The following is a 13,646-nucleotide window of genomic DNA, read 5'->3' as shown; positions in this document are numbered from 1 at the left end:
TTTTAAAAAGGTGAGGGAATGAATCTTTTACTCTCCATATTTTGAAAAATGGAGTAATCCCCTCTATTAAATTCCTCTCAGTATAAAGCTTCCATCTGTGGCTCCTGATAAGATTTGTTTGGAAATGGCTTGTCTTTGTTTCTGCTTATTGGAAATTGGAAATTCCAATAAACAGAAATAATGATCTTGTCATTATCTCTGCCTCTTTTCTTCAAACTGGGAAGACTTATTCAGTAATGATACACTGTTAACCAACTAGCAGGAAAAACCAAAATGAAATTTACATGGATCTTCTGTATGGTTTTGTGTATCTTGTTTAGGTTGTCCCTCCCCCACCCCCCCCACCAGTTTACCTGCTGTTTATTTCATATTCATTCAACATCTTCCCCTCTAAATAAGACCTTACCCCTTTTCCTTGGTTAATTCCTCCCTAGCAGACCCATTTACAAGTTGAGCTGATATATTTTTCCAGATTAAAAATAATTTTTTTTTCTTTCTAGATTTAGTGGCTGTTTTGTGTCCAAAAGGCCCACTTCGTATGCTGGTTGAAACAGCTCAGGAAAGAAATGAAACTCTCTTTCCAGCTCTCATTTACTCCTGTAAGTATTTTGGAATAATGTTAAGTTAGTAATCAGCTTAGAATTTATAGGAACTCAAACACAAGTGGTTGTGGTCATTATCGTCATACTTTTTCTCATTTTAAAAGCATAGATAACATTAAGGGAACTTCTACACATTCCTGTTTCCTTGGTAACTATTGTCTTCCATTTGAATCTAGTTCAAGACAGTTTTCAATAGATACAGAACTAGAAGAAATAGGGGTGTGCCTGGGTGGCACAGTCAGTCAAGCATCCGATTCTTGATTTCACCTCAGGTCATGATTTCATGGTTCGTGAGTTTGAGTCCTGCATCGAGCTCCATGCTGATGGTGCAGAGCCTGTTTGTGATTCTCTCTTTTCTCTCCCCGCCCCTCCCCAGCTCACCCTCTCTTTCTCAAAAATAAACTTAGAGAAGAAGAACTATTTAGAGAATGGGGAGCCAGTGTTCTCATTTAAAGTCTCGTATGTCAAGAATGAGCATTTGTTATGTACACTTACTGCCAGTGAAGCTTGCCCTAATTCATTGAAAGAATGGTACTGTTCCTTCACAATCTGTTTGCCCCTCTTGTTGTTATTTTGGGGTCATATTCTTCCTAATAATTTGGTACATAAGCATTTGGGCTTTGACCAAACCTGCCAGAGCACTGTGGGGGACATAAAGATGTTTAAGATACTTTGCCTTCCTTAAAGCTCCTTGGCTTACAGTTTAGAGTGTATAAATAAGCAACATCCAAGGCGTTCTTACCTGATCCAGAAGTGGCACAAAGTGTCAAGAGAATTCGAAGAGGGAAAAACCTGGCTGGGGGATCAGGAAGGCTTCATGGATGTGATAGCATTTGGATTGATTGAACCTTTTAAGGATGGTAGGATTTCTGCAAACACAGATGGAAGAGTTGATTCCATAAGGGGGTTTATCACAAGACTGTCTTTGAGACATAAGAATGGGGCATCTTTATCAGATTTCAGATGTTCAGATTGACTAGAACACGGAGTACAAATTGGAAAGGCAGATTAGGGCAAGATCAAGGATAGCTTTGTGTGTCTGGCTTAGATATCTGTATGTGATCACTGAGGAATCACAAAGGTTCTTGAGCACAAGAGAAATGTGATCAGAGCTGTGGCTTTATAAGCTTGCAGCATTGTGCAAGATGAATTGGGGGCAGTGAAAACTGAGGTAATGGGAAGCATAACTAAACGGATAATGCTGTAATTTAGGTGGGAGATGATGAAGGTCTGAATTTTGGTGTTGGGAATGGCAGTCAAGGGAGAGGACTGACAAGAGGTTTTGGAGGTAGAATTAGTAGGTAATTCCTAGCAACCGATGAGAGAAGTCTTAAGCCTGAAGGAAAGGTGATGATGAAACATTTCTCTTGTGTGAGGAATGTTTAGTTTTGTCTGGGCACATATCTTATTTAGTTGATGGGACCTCTGAGTCATCCAGGGAGAAATTTCCACCAGAAGTGTAGAAGCAAAGTGCTAGTTCTTGGGGAAAGGTTGACATTAGAAGTGCAGAACTGAAAGGGTCATTGTGGCGGTGGTAGTTGAAGCTTTGGGAGTGGATGAGTGGTTCAGACAGAAGTGGATGAGGAGAGGTTGTCAAGGAGAGAACTTTGTCAACTCCTGTGTTTAGAGAGTGAGAAAATGAAGAGACAACAATTAAAGAGAGGAAAATATCAGACAATTGGAATAGCCAGGACTTTCCACTTCAAAAACCAGTATCAGGACTTGTTTTCCTAGTCAGTGTGTGAAGTGGCTACATAGTATTCTCTTACATAGATGCTCAGAAATAGGTGTCCTTATTGGTAGACCTGTAGATCATTTCCATTTCTTTTTTGTCACAAACAGTGCTTGCAGAGAGCATACACTTTTGTGAATATTTTTGTAAGATGCATTCTTAAAAATGGAATTGCTGTGGCGCTGGGGTGGCTCAGTCGGGTAAGCATCCGACTTTGGCTCAGGTCATGATCTCACGGTTTGTGAGTTCAGCCCCACATTGGGCTCTGTGCTGACAGCTCAGAGCCTGGACCCTGCTTCATATTCTGCGTCTCCCTTGTTGCATCCACACGACTCCTGAAACAGAATGCTACGGGCACCAGTGACAGTCACAACAAAGTTTATTGCAATGAGAGGCAAGGCTGTCCGTTCGGGACCAACACTCTTGATCAGAGTGCAGCCCCAAACAGCCGGGGTACAGAGTTTTTAAAGCCGATCACATAGTTTTATCATTACCTGGGAACAGAACAGAGAAACAGTTCCCAGATGAGTTAGAAACAGTTCCCAGATGAGGTGATTATTTCAGACTTTCTTCGCTAAGTTGCAACCAGTGGATCTCCTTGACGTTGCCTCTGATGCTCTTTTCTTTGAGCTTTTGTTTCCTTCATTGGTAAAGCCTGATTTACAAGAGTACGAAGCATAATTTACAAGAGTAAAGCAAGGCTGTTATCTCTTGACCTTCAGTGTCAGAACAAAGCTCTTATTTTTCAAGCTACGAGTTAGCCCTATACTACAACTTAACCCTTACACCCTCTCTCTCTACCCCTCCCCCCTCATGTGCGCGCACTCTCTCTGTCTCTCAAAAATAAATAAACGTCAAAAAAATTTTTTTAAAAAATGGAATTGCTAAGTCAAAAGATGTATGCCTTTAAATTTTGATAGATCCAAATTGCCTCCTAAAAAGGCTATACCCGTTTCTATTTCCTTTAGTAGTGTTAAAGTACCAGTTTTGTTATACCTTCATTATTACGTGTGAGTGAAACAAATCGGCAAAAAATAACCTCTTATTTATTTTGCATCTTGGGTTATTAACTAATAACTATTAGTGATTATTTGGACTTTTTTTCATGTTTTTCTTAGCTATATATATTTCTTATTTTGTGACTGGGTATAGTATTGTTTTACATGTTTTCAAAAGTTTTAATTGTGCAACTGATTATGCTGGAAAATATTAAATATGGTAGATAAAGCAGAATTTCACTGTAACTATCATCTCCAATCATAATACCTTACTAGCAGTTACCCCTATAATCAATATGATACATATCCTTGTAGGCTTTTTTTTTCTTGCCTATTATTCTGTTGGGTTATTAGAAAAGCAGTTTTAAGGAGAGAATGTCAAATGCTACAAAGAAGCCAAAGATAATGAGGACTAAATAAACCATATAGATTTGGGTGCCTTGGACATCTTCAGTGGCAATTAAGAGAGCATTTCAGGGGCGCCTGGGTGGCGCAGTCGGTTAAGCGTCCGACTTCAGCTCAGGTCACGATCTCGCGGTCCATGAGTTCGAGCCCCGCGTCAGGCTCTGGGCTGATGGCTCAGAGCCTGGAGCCTGTTTCCAATTCTGTGTCTCCCTCTCTCTCTGCCCCCTCCCCCATTCATGCTCTGTCTCTCTCTGTCCCAAAAATAAATAAACGTTGGAAAAAAAAAAAATTAAAAAAAAAAAAAAAAAAGAGAGAGAGCATTTCAGTAGAGTGATAGGACCAGAGGCAATAGCTCCTAAGGGAAGGAAGTGTGTCTGCTTTGCTGTTGCCGATCCTGGCAGTGGAATTGATGGTGTGGCCAGAGAATGGGTGGTGCAGGAGGGTTGGGACAGTGCACATCACCTACTGCTGCAGATTCCTGTCTCAGAGCCAGGGCAGTGGTGACTTGAGAGGAGAGCAGCTCTGAGGAAAGGTGTTGGCAGGAGACAGAAGATGTAACTGTGTTTCCAGGGTTGAGAGGAAGGAGCCTGTGGAGAAAGCCTTTGAAACGACCAGCAAGAAGGAATGATTAATGGAACAAGGTTATCAACAAAGCAGGTAGAAATTGCTCTAGGAGTTCAGGAAGAGGAATTAGATGAGAACAGGGAAAGACCTGGAAAGAAGGAAAAAGGAAGACGGAAATGCAGAGGGTAGTGAGACATAGTGAAAGATACAGGTAAAGTTGAGAGCACGTGTTAGTTGACCTTAATCTTCTTGTGAACTCGATGTGAAGTCACTTGCGGGAGGTGGAAAGGTGGGGACTGTGCTTGTAGCTAGAGAAGTCTGATAAAGTGTTAAGAAACCCATTGTCTGGAATGCAAGGATCGTTGTGTTACTCTTTCTCCAGTATAAATTTATTATCATCTGCTTCCTGTGTTTTTTAACAGAAAAGAACAGATGACGTTTTGAACATTTTACTCCTAATCACATTTGGGTGTGAGCTTCTTATGTGTTATTCCTGGAAATAAAAATCCATTTATGTTTTTTATATTTGTGCATACAGAATGTTCCACCAAATGTTAATAATGAATGCTGGTTGGAAGTAACCTAAGTATCCATCAAAGGGAACACTTGCAAATAATTACGGTACAATCATAAAATAGATAACTGTACAGCCATTAAAAAGAATGAGGCAGTGGGGCACCTGGGTGGCTCAGTCAGTTAAGCATCTGACTCTTGATTCCGGCTCAGATCATGATCTCAGGGTTGTGAGATCGAGCCCAAGTTGGGCTCTGTGCTGGGGCTTGGAGCCTGCTTGAGATTCTCTCTCCCTCTCTCTTAGCCCCTCTCCTGTTAGCATGCTCGCTCGCTTTCACTCTCTCTCTTTCAAAAAAAAAAAAAAATGCAGTAGCTCTGTATATGTCCAGTTGTGTTTTTTTTTTTTTTAATGTTAAAGATGACATACTAAAAACAGAAAGCAAGATTGAAAGCAGTAATGCAGTGTCCTGTGGGAGGAGTAGGGGAAAGGAGCTGTCTATGGAAGTCTGTATACATGCAATCCTGATGATACTTTTTAAAAACTGACAAAAGGCTAGTAGTGTTTACCTCTGAGAAGTGGGATTTAGAGATTTGGTAGCTTTTATATTTTTCTTTATACCTTTCTCCACTTGTAGAGTTTTAATTGTCCCTTGTGTTTTTTAAAAAGTTAATTATGGATGTCAAAGGGGAGGGATTTTGAGTTTTTAAATTATTATTTGTGTTTTCATAATTTTACATTGTTTTACTGTTCTGTCTACTGTTAGCTTCTGTCACAATAATGTGGTGACACATTTAAGGTGGTTTAAAACTGAAACCTTAAAACTTTAAAACTCAGTGCCTTAAAAATACGAGTCACTTATCACCGCCCTGCCCCCCCCCCCCCCCATATCTGCAGGTGGTTTGATTCACTGAGCTGATCTGAGTTGGCTGTTCTAGCCCAGCTCCACGTGCTCCCTTTCTTCCAGCAGTGGGCTCCTGGAAGACCTGTTCTTACTGGCTAGAGGAACGACAGAGCAGCAGCAAGGCCTTTGAAGGCCTAGGCTCGATGTTAGCATGCCATCACCCCTTCCACATGTCATTGGTTGAAGCAAACCACATAGCTGAGCCCCAGGTCAGGAAGAGGAGGAGAACGACATGCCGTTCACAGTAGCCATGGCACGAGCATGGGTGCAGGAGGGGTGAAGAATTGGCAGTGGTTTTTCAGTTTGCCACAACATTAAACATACATACTGATTTTATACAGCAAATAAGCATTTACTTTGTTGTTTTAAAATATCATTTGCATGTCACATTTTTAAAAACTCAAGTCTGCATAACATTTGACATTCTAAGATATTTTAACAGTAATTCAACATATGTGGAAAAACATTAAACATAAACCTTTACCTTCTGTGTATATCAGACAGGTCCAAGAAAGCATCTGTTCTATGAAATACTAAATCTGGGGGCGCCTGGGTGGCGCAGTCGGTTAAGCGTCCGACTTCAGCCAGGTCACGATCTCGCGGTCCGTGAGTTCGAGCCCCGCGTCAGGCTCTGGGCTGATGGCTCAGAGCCTGGAGCCTGTTTCCGATTCTATGTCTCCCTCTCTCTCTGCCCCTCCCCCGTTCATGCTCTGTCTCTCTCTGTCCCAAAAATAAGTAAACGTTGAAAAAAAAAAATTTTTTAAAAAAAAGAAATACTAAATCTGTCATGAGGATTTTATAAATCACTGAGTTTGAGAGGGCTTCTTTTTTTTTTTTTTTTTTTTTAATATTTGTTGTTTTATATTAGAGTATGAGTGAAGGAGGGTCAGAGAGAGGGAGACACAGAATCCGAGGCAGGATCCAGGCTTCAAGCTGTCAGCCCAGGGCCTGATGCAGGCTCAAACCCACAGACCGTGAGATCATGACCTGAGTTAACCAGTTGAACCATTCAGGCTCCCCTACTATTTGCTCTTTAAAAATGCTGTCCTTTGGGGCTGCTTGGGTGGCTCAGTTGGTTAAGCATCTGACTCTTGATTTTGGCTCAAGTCATGATCTCACGGTTTGTGAGATCGAGTCCTACATCAATCTCAGGCTGCACTGGCAGCTTGGAAGCTGCTTGGGATTCTCTGTCTCCCTTTCTCTCTGTCCCTCCCGCCCCAAAATAAAAAACGTTAAGAAAATAATTTTAAAAAAAGCAATCCTTTTTTGCATTTCTATACTCTTCCCCAGTTAATGATAATTTGGTTTGCAAAAGCATCTTATCCTCACAAAATGTGAGCAGCATTTTTTGTTTTCTGTTTCCATCATTCTGACAGGAAAAAATGTACACCTGGCTTTGGAACTAAATCATTCTTCCCTAGTAGAGGTGGTCTACTCTGGTAGCTTATCAAAAACTGAGGCTAATAGTTCCTTGAGGGTAGATCATTTCATTCAAAGCATTTCTTTGATTTCATATCAGTTTGGGGGAGTTTAGATTATGTTAATTTTTAAAATTGCATATTTTTCTAATCTGAGATGTTTGGTGTTAAAAGATTCAGAAGTGGGTTTTTAGATATTATTTTAGTAGTATTAATTCATTCAACAACTACATATTCTGTTCATGATAAGTTACATCAGTGGTTAGCAAATTACTGCCTGTAGCCAAATCTGGCCCACAACCTGTTTTTGTACAGCCTGTATGCCAAGAGTGGTTTTTACAGTTTTAATAAAAAAGAAAAGAAAAGAGAAGAGTATGTGACAGAGATTAGATGTGACCCATAAGCCCAAAACATTTATTATTTGGCTCTTTATAGAAAAAGTTTGCTGACGCCTGATTTCCATGGTACTATTAATTTTTTTTTTTAATGTTTGTTTATTTTTTGAGAGAGAGAGACAGTGCGAGTGGGAGAGGGGCAGAGAGAGAGGGAGATACAGGATCCAAAGCTGGCTCCAGCTCCAAGCTGTTAGCACAGAGCGCAATGTGGGGCTTGATCTCACAAACCGCGAGATCATGACCTGAGCCGAAGTTGGATGCTTAATTGAGTCACCCAGGCGCCCCTCCATGGTACTATTAAATGTTAAAACAAAAGAGTTTGTTGTTATATTTTTTCATACTTGAATTGAGAAAATCAAATAAATACTTGCTACCTTCATTGCCAAGAAGGCTACAGAAATTCATAAGCCTTATACAGAGTTTCTCTTCTTTGGGTTTGAATTTAAGAGTGTATTGCATACCTGGATTATGTTGACTTTGACCACTTATTTGGGTTATCATACAATGAAACTTGTTTGACCTTAAAATCCTGAAGCCTCAGTAAACAAGAAAGTGTAGCTGTTATAGAATTTTCAGCTTCTTGGGGCGCCTGGGTGGCGCAGTCGGTTAAGTGTCCGGCTTCAGCCAGGTCACGATCTCGCGGTCCATGAGTTCGAGCCCCGCGTCAGGCTCTGGGCTGATGGCTCGGAGCCTGGAGCCTGTTTCCGATTCTGTGTCTCCCTCTCTCTCTGCCCCTCCCCCGTTCATGCTCTGTCTCTCTCTGTCCCAAAAATAAATAAAAACGTTGAAAAAAAAAATTAAAAAAAAAAAAAAGAATTTTCAGCTTCTAGGGGCACCTGGGTGGCTCAGTTGGTTGAGCATCCGACTTTGGCTCAGGTCATGATCTCCTGGCTTGTGGGTTTGAGCCCTGCATCGGGCTCTGTGCTGACACCTTGGGGCCTTGGGCCTGCTTTGGATTCTGTCTCCCTCTCTCTCTCTGCCCCTCCCCTGCTCATGCTCTGTGTCTGTCTCTCAAAAATAAATAAACAGGGACACCTGTTTATTAAACAGGTGGCTCAGTCGGTTGAGTGTCCGACTTTGGCTCAGGTCATGAGTTTGGCTCAGCTCATGAGTTCGAGCCCGCCGTCGGGCTCTGTGCTGACAGCTCCGAGCCTGGAGCCTGCTTCAGATTCTGTGTCTCCCTCTCTCTCTGCCCCTAACTCACTCACATTGTGTCTCTGTTTCTCTCAAAAATAAATCTTTAAATAAATAAACAAACAAACAAACAAACATACATTTAAAAAAGGTAAAAAAAAAGAATTTTCAGCTTCTTTGGTTGTGTATTTGTTTCATAAGTTATTCAGAAAGCCTAAGGGTATTAGGAACATGGATATAATTATAAAATCAGTGATAACAAGCCAGAAATTCATAGATGCCAAGTGTCTTATTTAAAATTGCTTACTGTGACCATAGATTAGACTCAGGTTGCTGCTAGCATTTGGTTTCTGCTATAGCCCTATATGCACATGTTTATAAGTATTTTTGTATTATTGTTAGTGTATTTTGGGGATATTTCCCAAAAGTGGTATTCCTGAATAAAAGGGTTAATGCACAGGTAGTTTTTTTTTTTAATTGAAGTATAGTTGACATACAATATTATAGTAGTTTCAGATGTGATTCAGCATTTATGCACATTATGAAATGCTCACAGTGGTAAGTATAGTTACCATCTGTCACCTTACAAAGTTCTTATATTACTGACTTATTCCCTGTGCTGTACTTTACATCCATATGACTTATTTTATGACTCAAAGTTTGTACCTCTTAATACCCTTCACCTGTTTTGCCCATCCCCCGTCCACCCTCCCCTCTGGCAACCACCAGTTTGTTCTCTGTATTTATGGATTTGCTTCTGTTTTGTTTTGTTTATTCATTTATTTTAGTGTAGTAGCATAAACATCTAGGTTCGTCCATGTTGCAACTGGCAAGATTTCATTTTTTTTTGGCACATACAGTTTTATTAGAGGTTACCAAATTCTCTTTCAACAGGAGCTATATAAGAGCTATACCATTTTTTTTAACCCACCTGCAATGTAGGAGAAGCACCATTTTAAAGTATTCATGTTGTCCTTTAACTAAAATGTGACAGAGATGTGTGTATATACCTAGATCTATATAGATATATATGTTATTTTTATGGAAGGGACATAGAATAAGTCAGTTGACTATCCCCTTTATGTTTGTTGCTTTTAACCTTTTTTTAATACTTGTATATCATGTAATTTAGCATTATTGAAAATCCAGAAGTGAGGCATAATGTGAAAGAAACTTATTCAGTCATCCTTAGAATCATCATGATCAACTGATGCTTTTGTGAGCCCTGGTTTGTTCTTTGATTTAGTTCCAATAAGTAATTTTCATCAGTGATTTCACACTGTTTTAGGAAATTCAGCTAGTCCAGCTTGAGTCTGACTGGCCTGAACAGTTTTCTCTCTGGTTACTTTGCAGGGACTGGAAATAATGAGGAACTGTTTTACAATAGCAGCTGCAGTTGGGAAGCTAGAGTAAATGCTCAGTTTTAGGATTTTTTCTTTAATCTGCCCAAATCAAAGAAAACCTTTTATGGTTTTTAATCTGCATTTATTTCTGATTGTTAACGATACTTAAGGCAACATTAAGAAGATTGGTGATTTGTGTAGGAAGATAATGGCCTGTTCTCTAGTCACATACTTTCTGTGTTTAAAGTTCTTATCTGGACTTTCATCTTTCCCAACAGCAACAATGGTGTGGTTGGTGAATATGGCAGAAGGAGACCCAGAAGCCCAAAGGAAGGTATCCAAAAACTCCAATTGTAATGCACAAAGTAGGTGACTTTTATTTGGTAATTTCCTGTTTTTTCTGGGTCATTGTCCTGTTATATTGGCCGACAGTGAGCTAAGAAGCAATGATTTTAACCTCTGTCTTTGGTCATGGACTCTTGAGCACCTCCTGAAAGCTGTGGTAATATCCAGTAAATACAGATAAATATTTAAGGAGTTCAGACACTCTAAACCCAACTGCACACCCAAGGCACCCTAGGTGAAGAACTTCTGCCATTCAGTGCCCTTAATACCAGTATGGAAAGGTTCAAATTGAGGCTATGATTTAAAAAAGGAAAAATAATCTTGGTTTCCAAACCTGTAAAAATGAGAGCCTCTTATCTGATATGGCCAGGGTAATTTAAGTATAATTTGACTTGAGATGCAATCATGTTTATACCAAGAAGATAAAATATTCCAGGTGGACAGGACTTTCTGGAGGAGAATAAAAGCAATGATCCAGGGTGGGAGATCAAAAGGCCTCTGTGGGTACTACCGAAGATGTTAAGGAGAACATAAGGTAGGAGTTGGTGGAGAGAACTGGAATAATAGCACACCATAAATAGTCAAGAAGAAAGGAAAGTTATTTTTAAAACAAAAAGAGCTAACCTCATGAGGAAGCTGAAAAACAGGCAGAGTAAAGATTGGTGAGAGAAGAAAAAAGGGCCTTAATCGAGTTACTGTTTGTCAGGAAAAGGGAAGTTGGGGTTTTATGGAGCCAGGAGATCTGCCGAGTTGGTGCTGCAAGGAGGGCACTGTCCCCTGAGAACCCCACAGCAGTCCAGGTAGAGAAGTAGGAAATACGTTGGAAACAGTTGTTACAAGGCCAGTTATTATGTTAACCTGTGTGAAACTAAAGAAAATTAAAAGATTGTTATCTATGAGTTATATATGTGAGTATGAATGTGGTTTTGGTACATCAAGATTTTATTCTTCTAACAAATAGTGATTGAGCTCCTGTGTGCCTGGTATTTTTCTGGGCACTGGGGTACAGCCCTGAACAAGATACCTTGTCCCTGTGGAGCTTCTAACCTATTTGGAGAGATACAGATGTTCAACAACTAATTCCACAAATAATTCATACACTTGTGATCAGCCTACAAAGGAGATGTATAAGTTGGTATGAAAGTTTATAGAAGAGGAATTTCCTTTACTTTGGAAAATCAGGAAGGCTTCCCTGAGGAAGTGACAGTAGGTGATGAACCAGCTGAAGATTTGAAGAACTTTCTAGAAGAGGAGACATGGGGAGAGGCCTTGTAGTTAGAAGGACCTGGCTGAACTTCAGAGCTCCTCAGCGGGAGTGCTGTGGTATTTTGGGTGGGCAATTCTTCATTGTGTGGGACTTCCCCTCACTGCAGGATATTTAGCATTCCTGGTCCTCCACTCACTAAATGCTAATAGTGGCTTTGAGGTGTTGCAGTAACCAAAAGGCCTCCATCCTGGTTCTTCAAACACCCCCTGGAAGGGAGGTGCTACCCCCTCACTAAAAACCACTGTGTTAGAAGAACTAGAAGTTACATTGGAACAAAAAGACACAGGGCTCCCAAGAGGGATGTCTGAAGGTTTGGAAGTAGGAGTGAGGAGGGATGGGGCAGAGCAGGCAGTGCAGTTTTTATTTATAAAGCTTATGTTTAGCTTATGTTTATATGATTCTGTAAACTCCAAACCATAGAAGATTCAGGTTTTGTGAAGACCTGGTTAAGAAAAAGAATACAAATTACAAATACAGAATTGCTCTGGCCCCTCCCAGAATTCCATGCAATTGAGAGGCTTGAAGGATGCAAGCTTTACTTGTTCATGGTAAACCTCCCTCTGCTATGAGCATGTTTTACCTTTATTAGAAATAATAATAAAGGAGAGAAAAGGTATTATCAACTTCACATGTATTTTAATTATTTTTAATGTATGGAAGTTTCTCAGGACTTTCATGTTATGCTCACAGTTTTCAGTAAGATTGATCATCGTCACAAAATGACTGGCCCATAAAAAAAATTCACCCCCACTTTCCTACCTCACCCCACCTCCCATAATGGTATGCTTTTTATCCTGGTCACTGAAGCCACTGGTGAGCGCCATCATTTAGGAAGCTTTGGGCAGCCGAGATCAGATCTTTGTTGCTTTAAACAAAGAAGAGTTATGTTCTCTCTTGTGTTAACTTAGAGTTGAGTCCTAAGGTGTAGGCATTTGTGGGGTTGGGGAATTTTATGGTTCGTTGATATCATCAAGGGCCCAGGTTCTTTTCTTCTTCTGGTTCCGTCATCTTTAGATACAATCTAGGTCCTCAGTCTACTGCTTCTCATGATCAGAAGATGGCAACTGCAGTTCTAGGCATTTTATCCAGATAAGACCTCACCCAGGGTTGGAAAGGGGCTGTTTGTTTCTTCCTTGAGTCTCAAAAGAGTGAGAAAAACTTCCCCCCAAATTCAGAGCAGACTTGGCCTCAACACACATTGGCTAGTACCAGCCTCAGCTTTAGAACTGTCATTGGGAAGGGGCGCCTGGGTGGCGCAGTTGGTTAAGCGTCCGACTTCAGCCAGGTCACGATCTCGCGGTCCGTGAGTTCGAGCCCCGCGTCGGGCTCTGGGCTGATGGCTCAGAGCCTGGAGCCTGTTTCCGATTCTGTGTCTCCCTCTCTCTCTGCCCCTCCCCCGTTCATGCTCTGTCTCTCTCTGTCCCAAAAATAAATAAACGTTGAAAAAAAAAAAAAAATTAAAAAAAAAAAAAAAAGAACTGTCATTGGGAAGAGTCATGTGCAGGATAGGTGGAAACCCAAACAAATCCGGACTCTGCCCTCAGGAAACAAGGAGAGAAATGACTATCGGGTAGGCAACCTCCAGGTACTTTTAGAGCTTGTGATTTGTGGTTTAGGAGCCAGCTAACCTAGTTGCAGTCAGTCGGGTAGTTACTGTTTCCGTGTAGTTTTCTTAAAGGTATTAACATTTTTTTCTAAGTATTACAGAGCTGTAATTTCCACTTTCTCTTGAAGGCACAGAAGGTGAGTCCCAAGACCCTGTGACAGAGAGCGATGATGGTGGCTTCAGTGAAGAGTGGGAAGCCCAGAGGGACAACCGCCTAGGGCCTCATCACTCCACGACTGAGTCACGAGCTGCTGTGCAGGAACTTTCCAGCAGCATCCTAGCCAGTGAGGACCCAGAAGAAAGTATGTGTGTTACTCTATGTTGAAAAGTCATGAGTTCCTTTAGGTGCTACATTACCAAACTCCTCAAAAATAAAATGGATCAAGAGTGGTACAGTCTAATTCTGAATAACAGAGTATAGC

At 40.8% G+C, this 13,646-nt stretch overlaps 1 protein-coding gene across 3 annotated transcripts in view; it reads left to right on the top strand.

The window, feature by feature from the left end:
- PSEN1 (presenilin 1) overlaps positions 1–13,646 on the top strand; it is a 73,033-nt gene that overhangs the window by 48,961 nt on the left and 10,426 nt on the right. For all 3 annotated transcript variants that reach the window (XM_086709343.1, XM_025919614.2, XM_086709342.1), the window contains 3 exons: positions 501–599; positions 10,285–10,371; positions 13,353–13,526. In XM_086709343.1, coding sequence (XP_086565469.1) covers positions 501–599; positions 10,285–10,371; positions 13,353–13,526 — 360 coding nt within the window. The remainder of the gene's footprint in view (positions 1–500; positions 600–10,284; positions 10,372–13,352; positions 13,527–13,646) is intronic.

This window comes from Puma concolor, chromosome B3 (assembly GCF_028749965.1).
Source record: "Puma concolor isolate L17-30 chromosome B3, mPumCon1.1.hap2, whole genome shotgun sequence".
Taxonomy (NCBI): Eukaryota; Metazoa; Chordata; class Mammalia; order Carnivora; family Felidae; genus Puma; species Puma concolor.
Note: the sequence above shows the minus strand (reverse complement) of the source record. Positions and strands in the feature narration are given on the sequence as shown.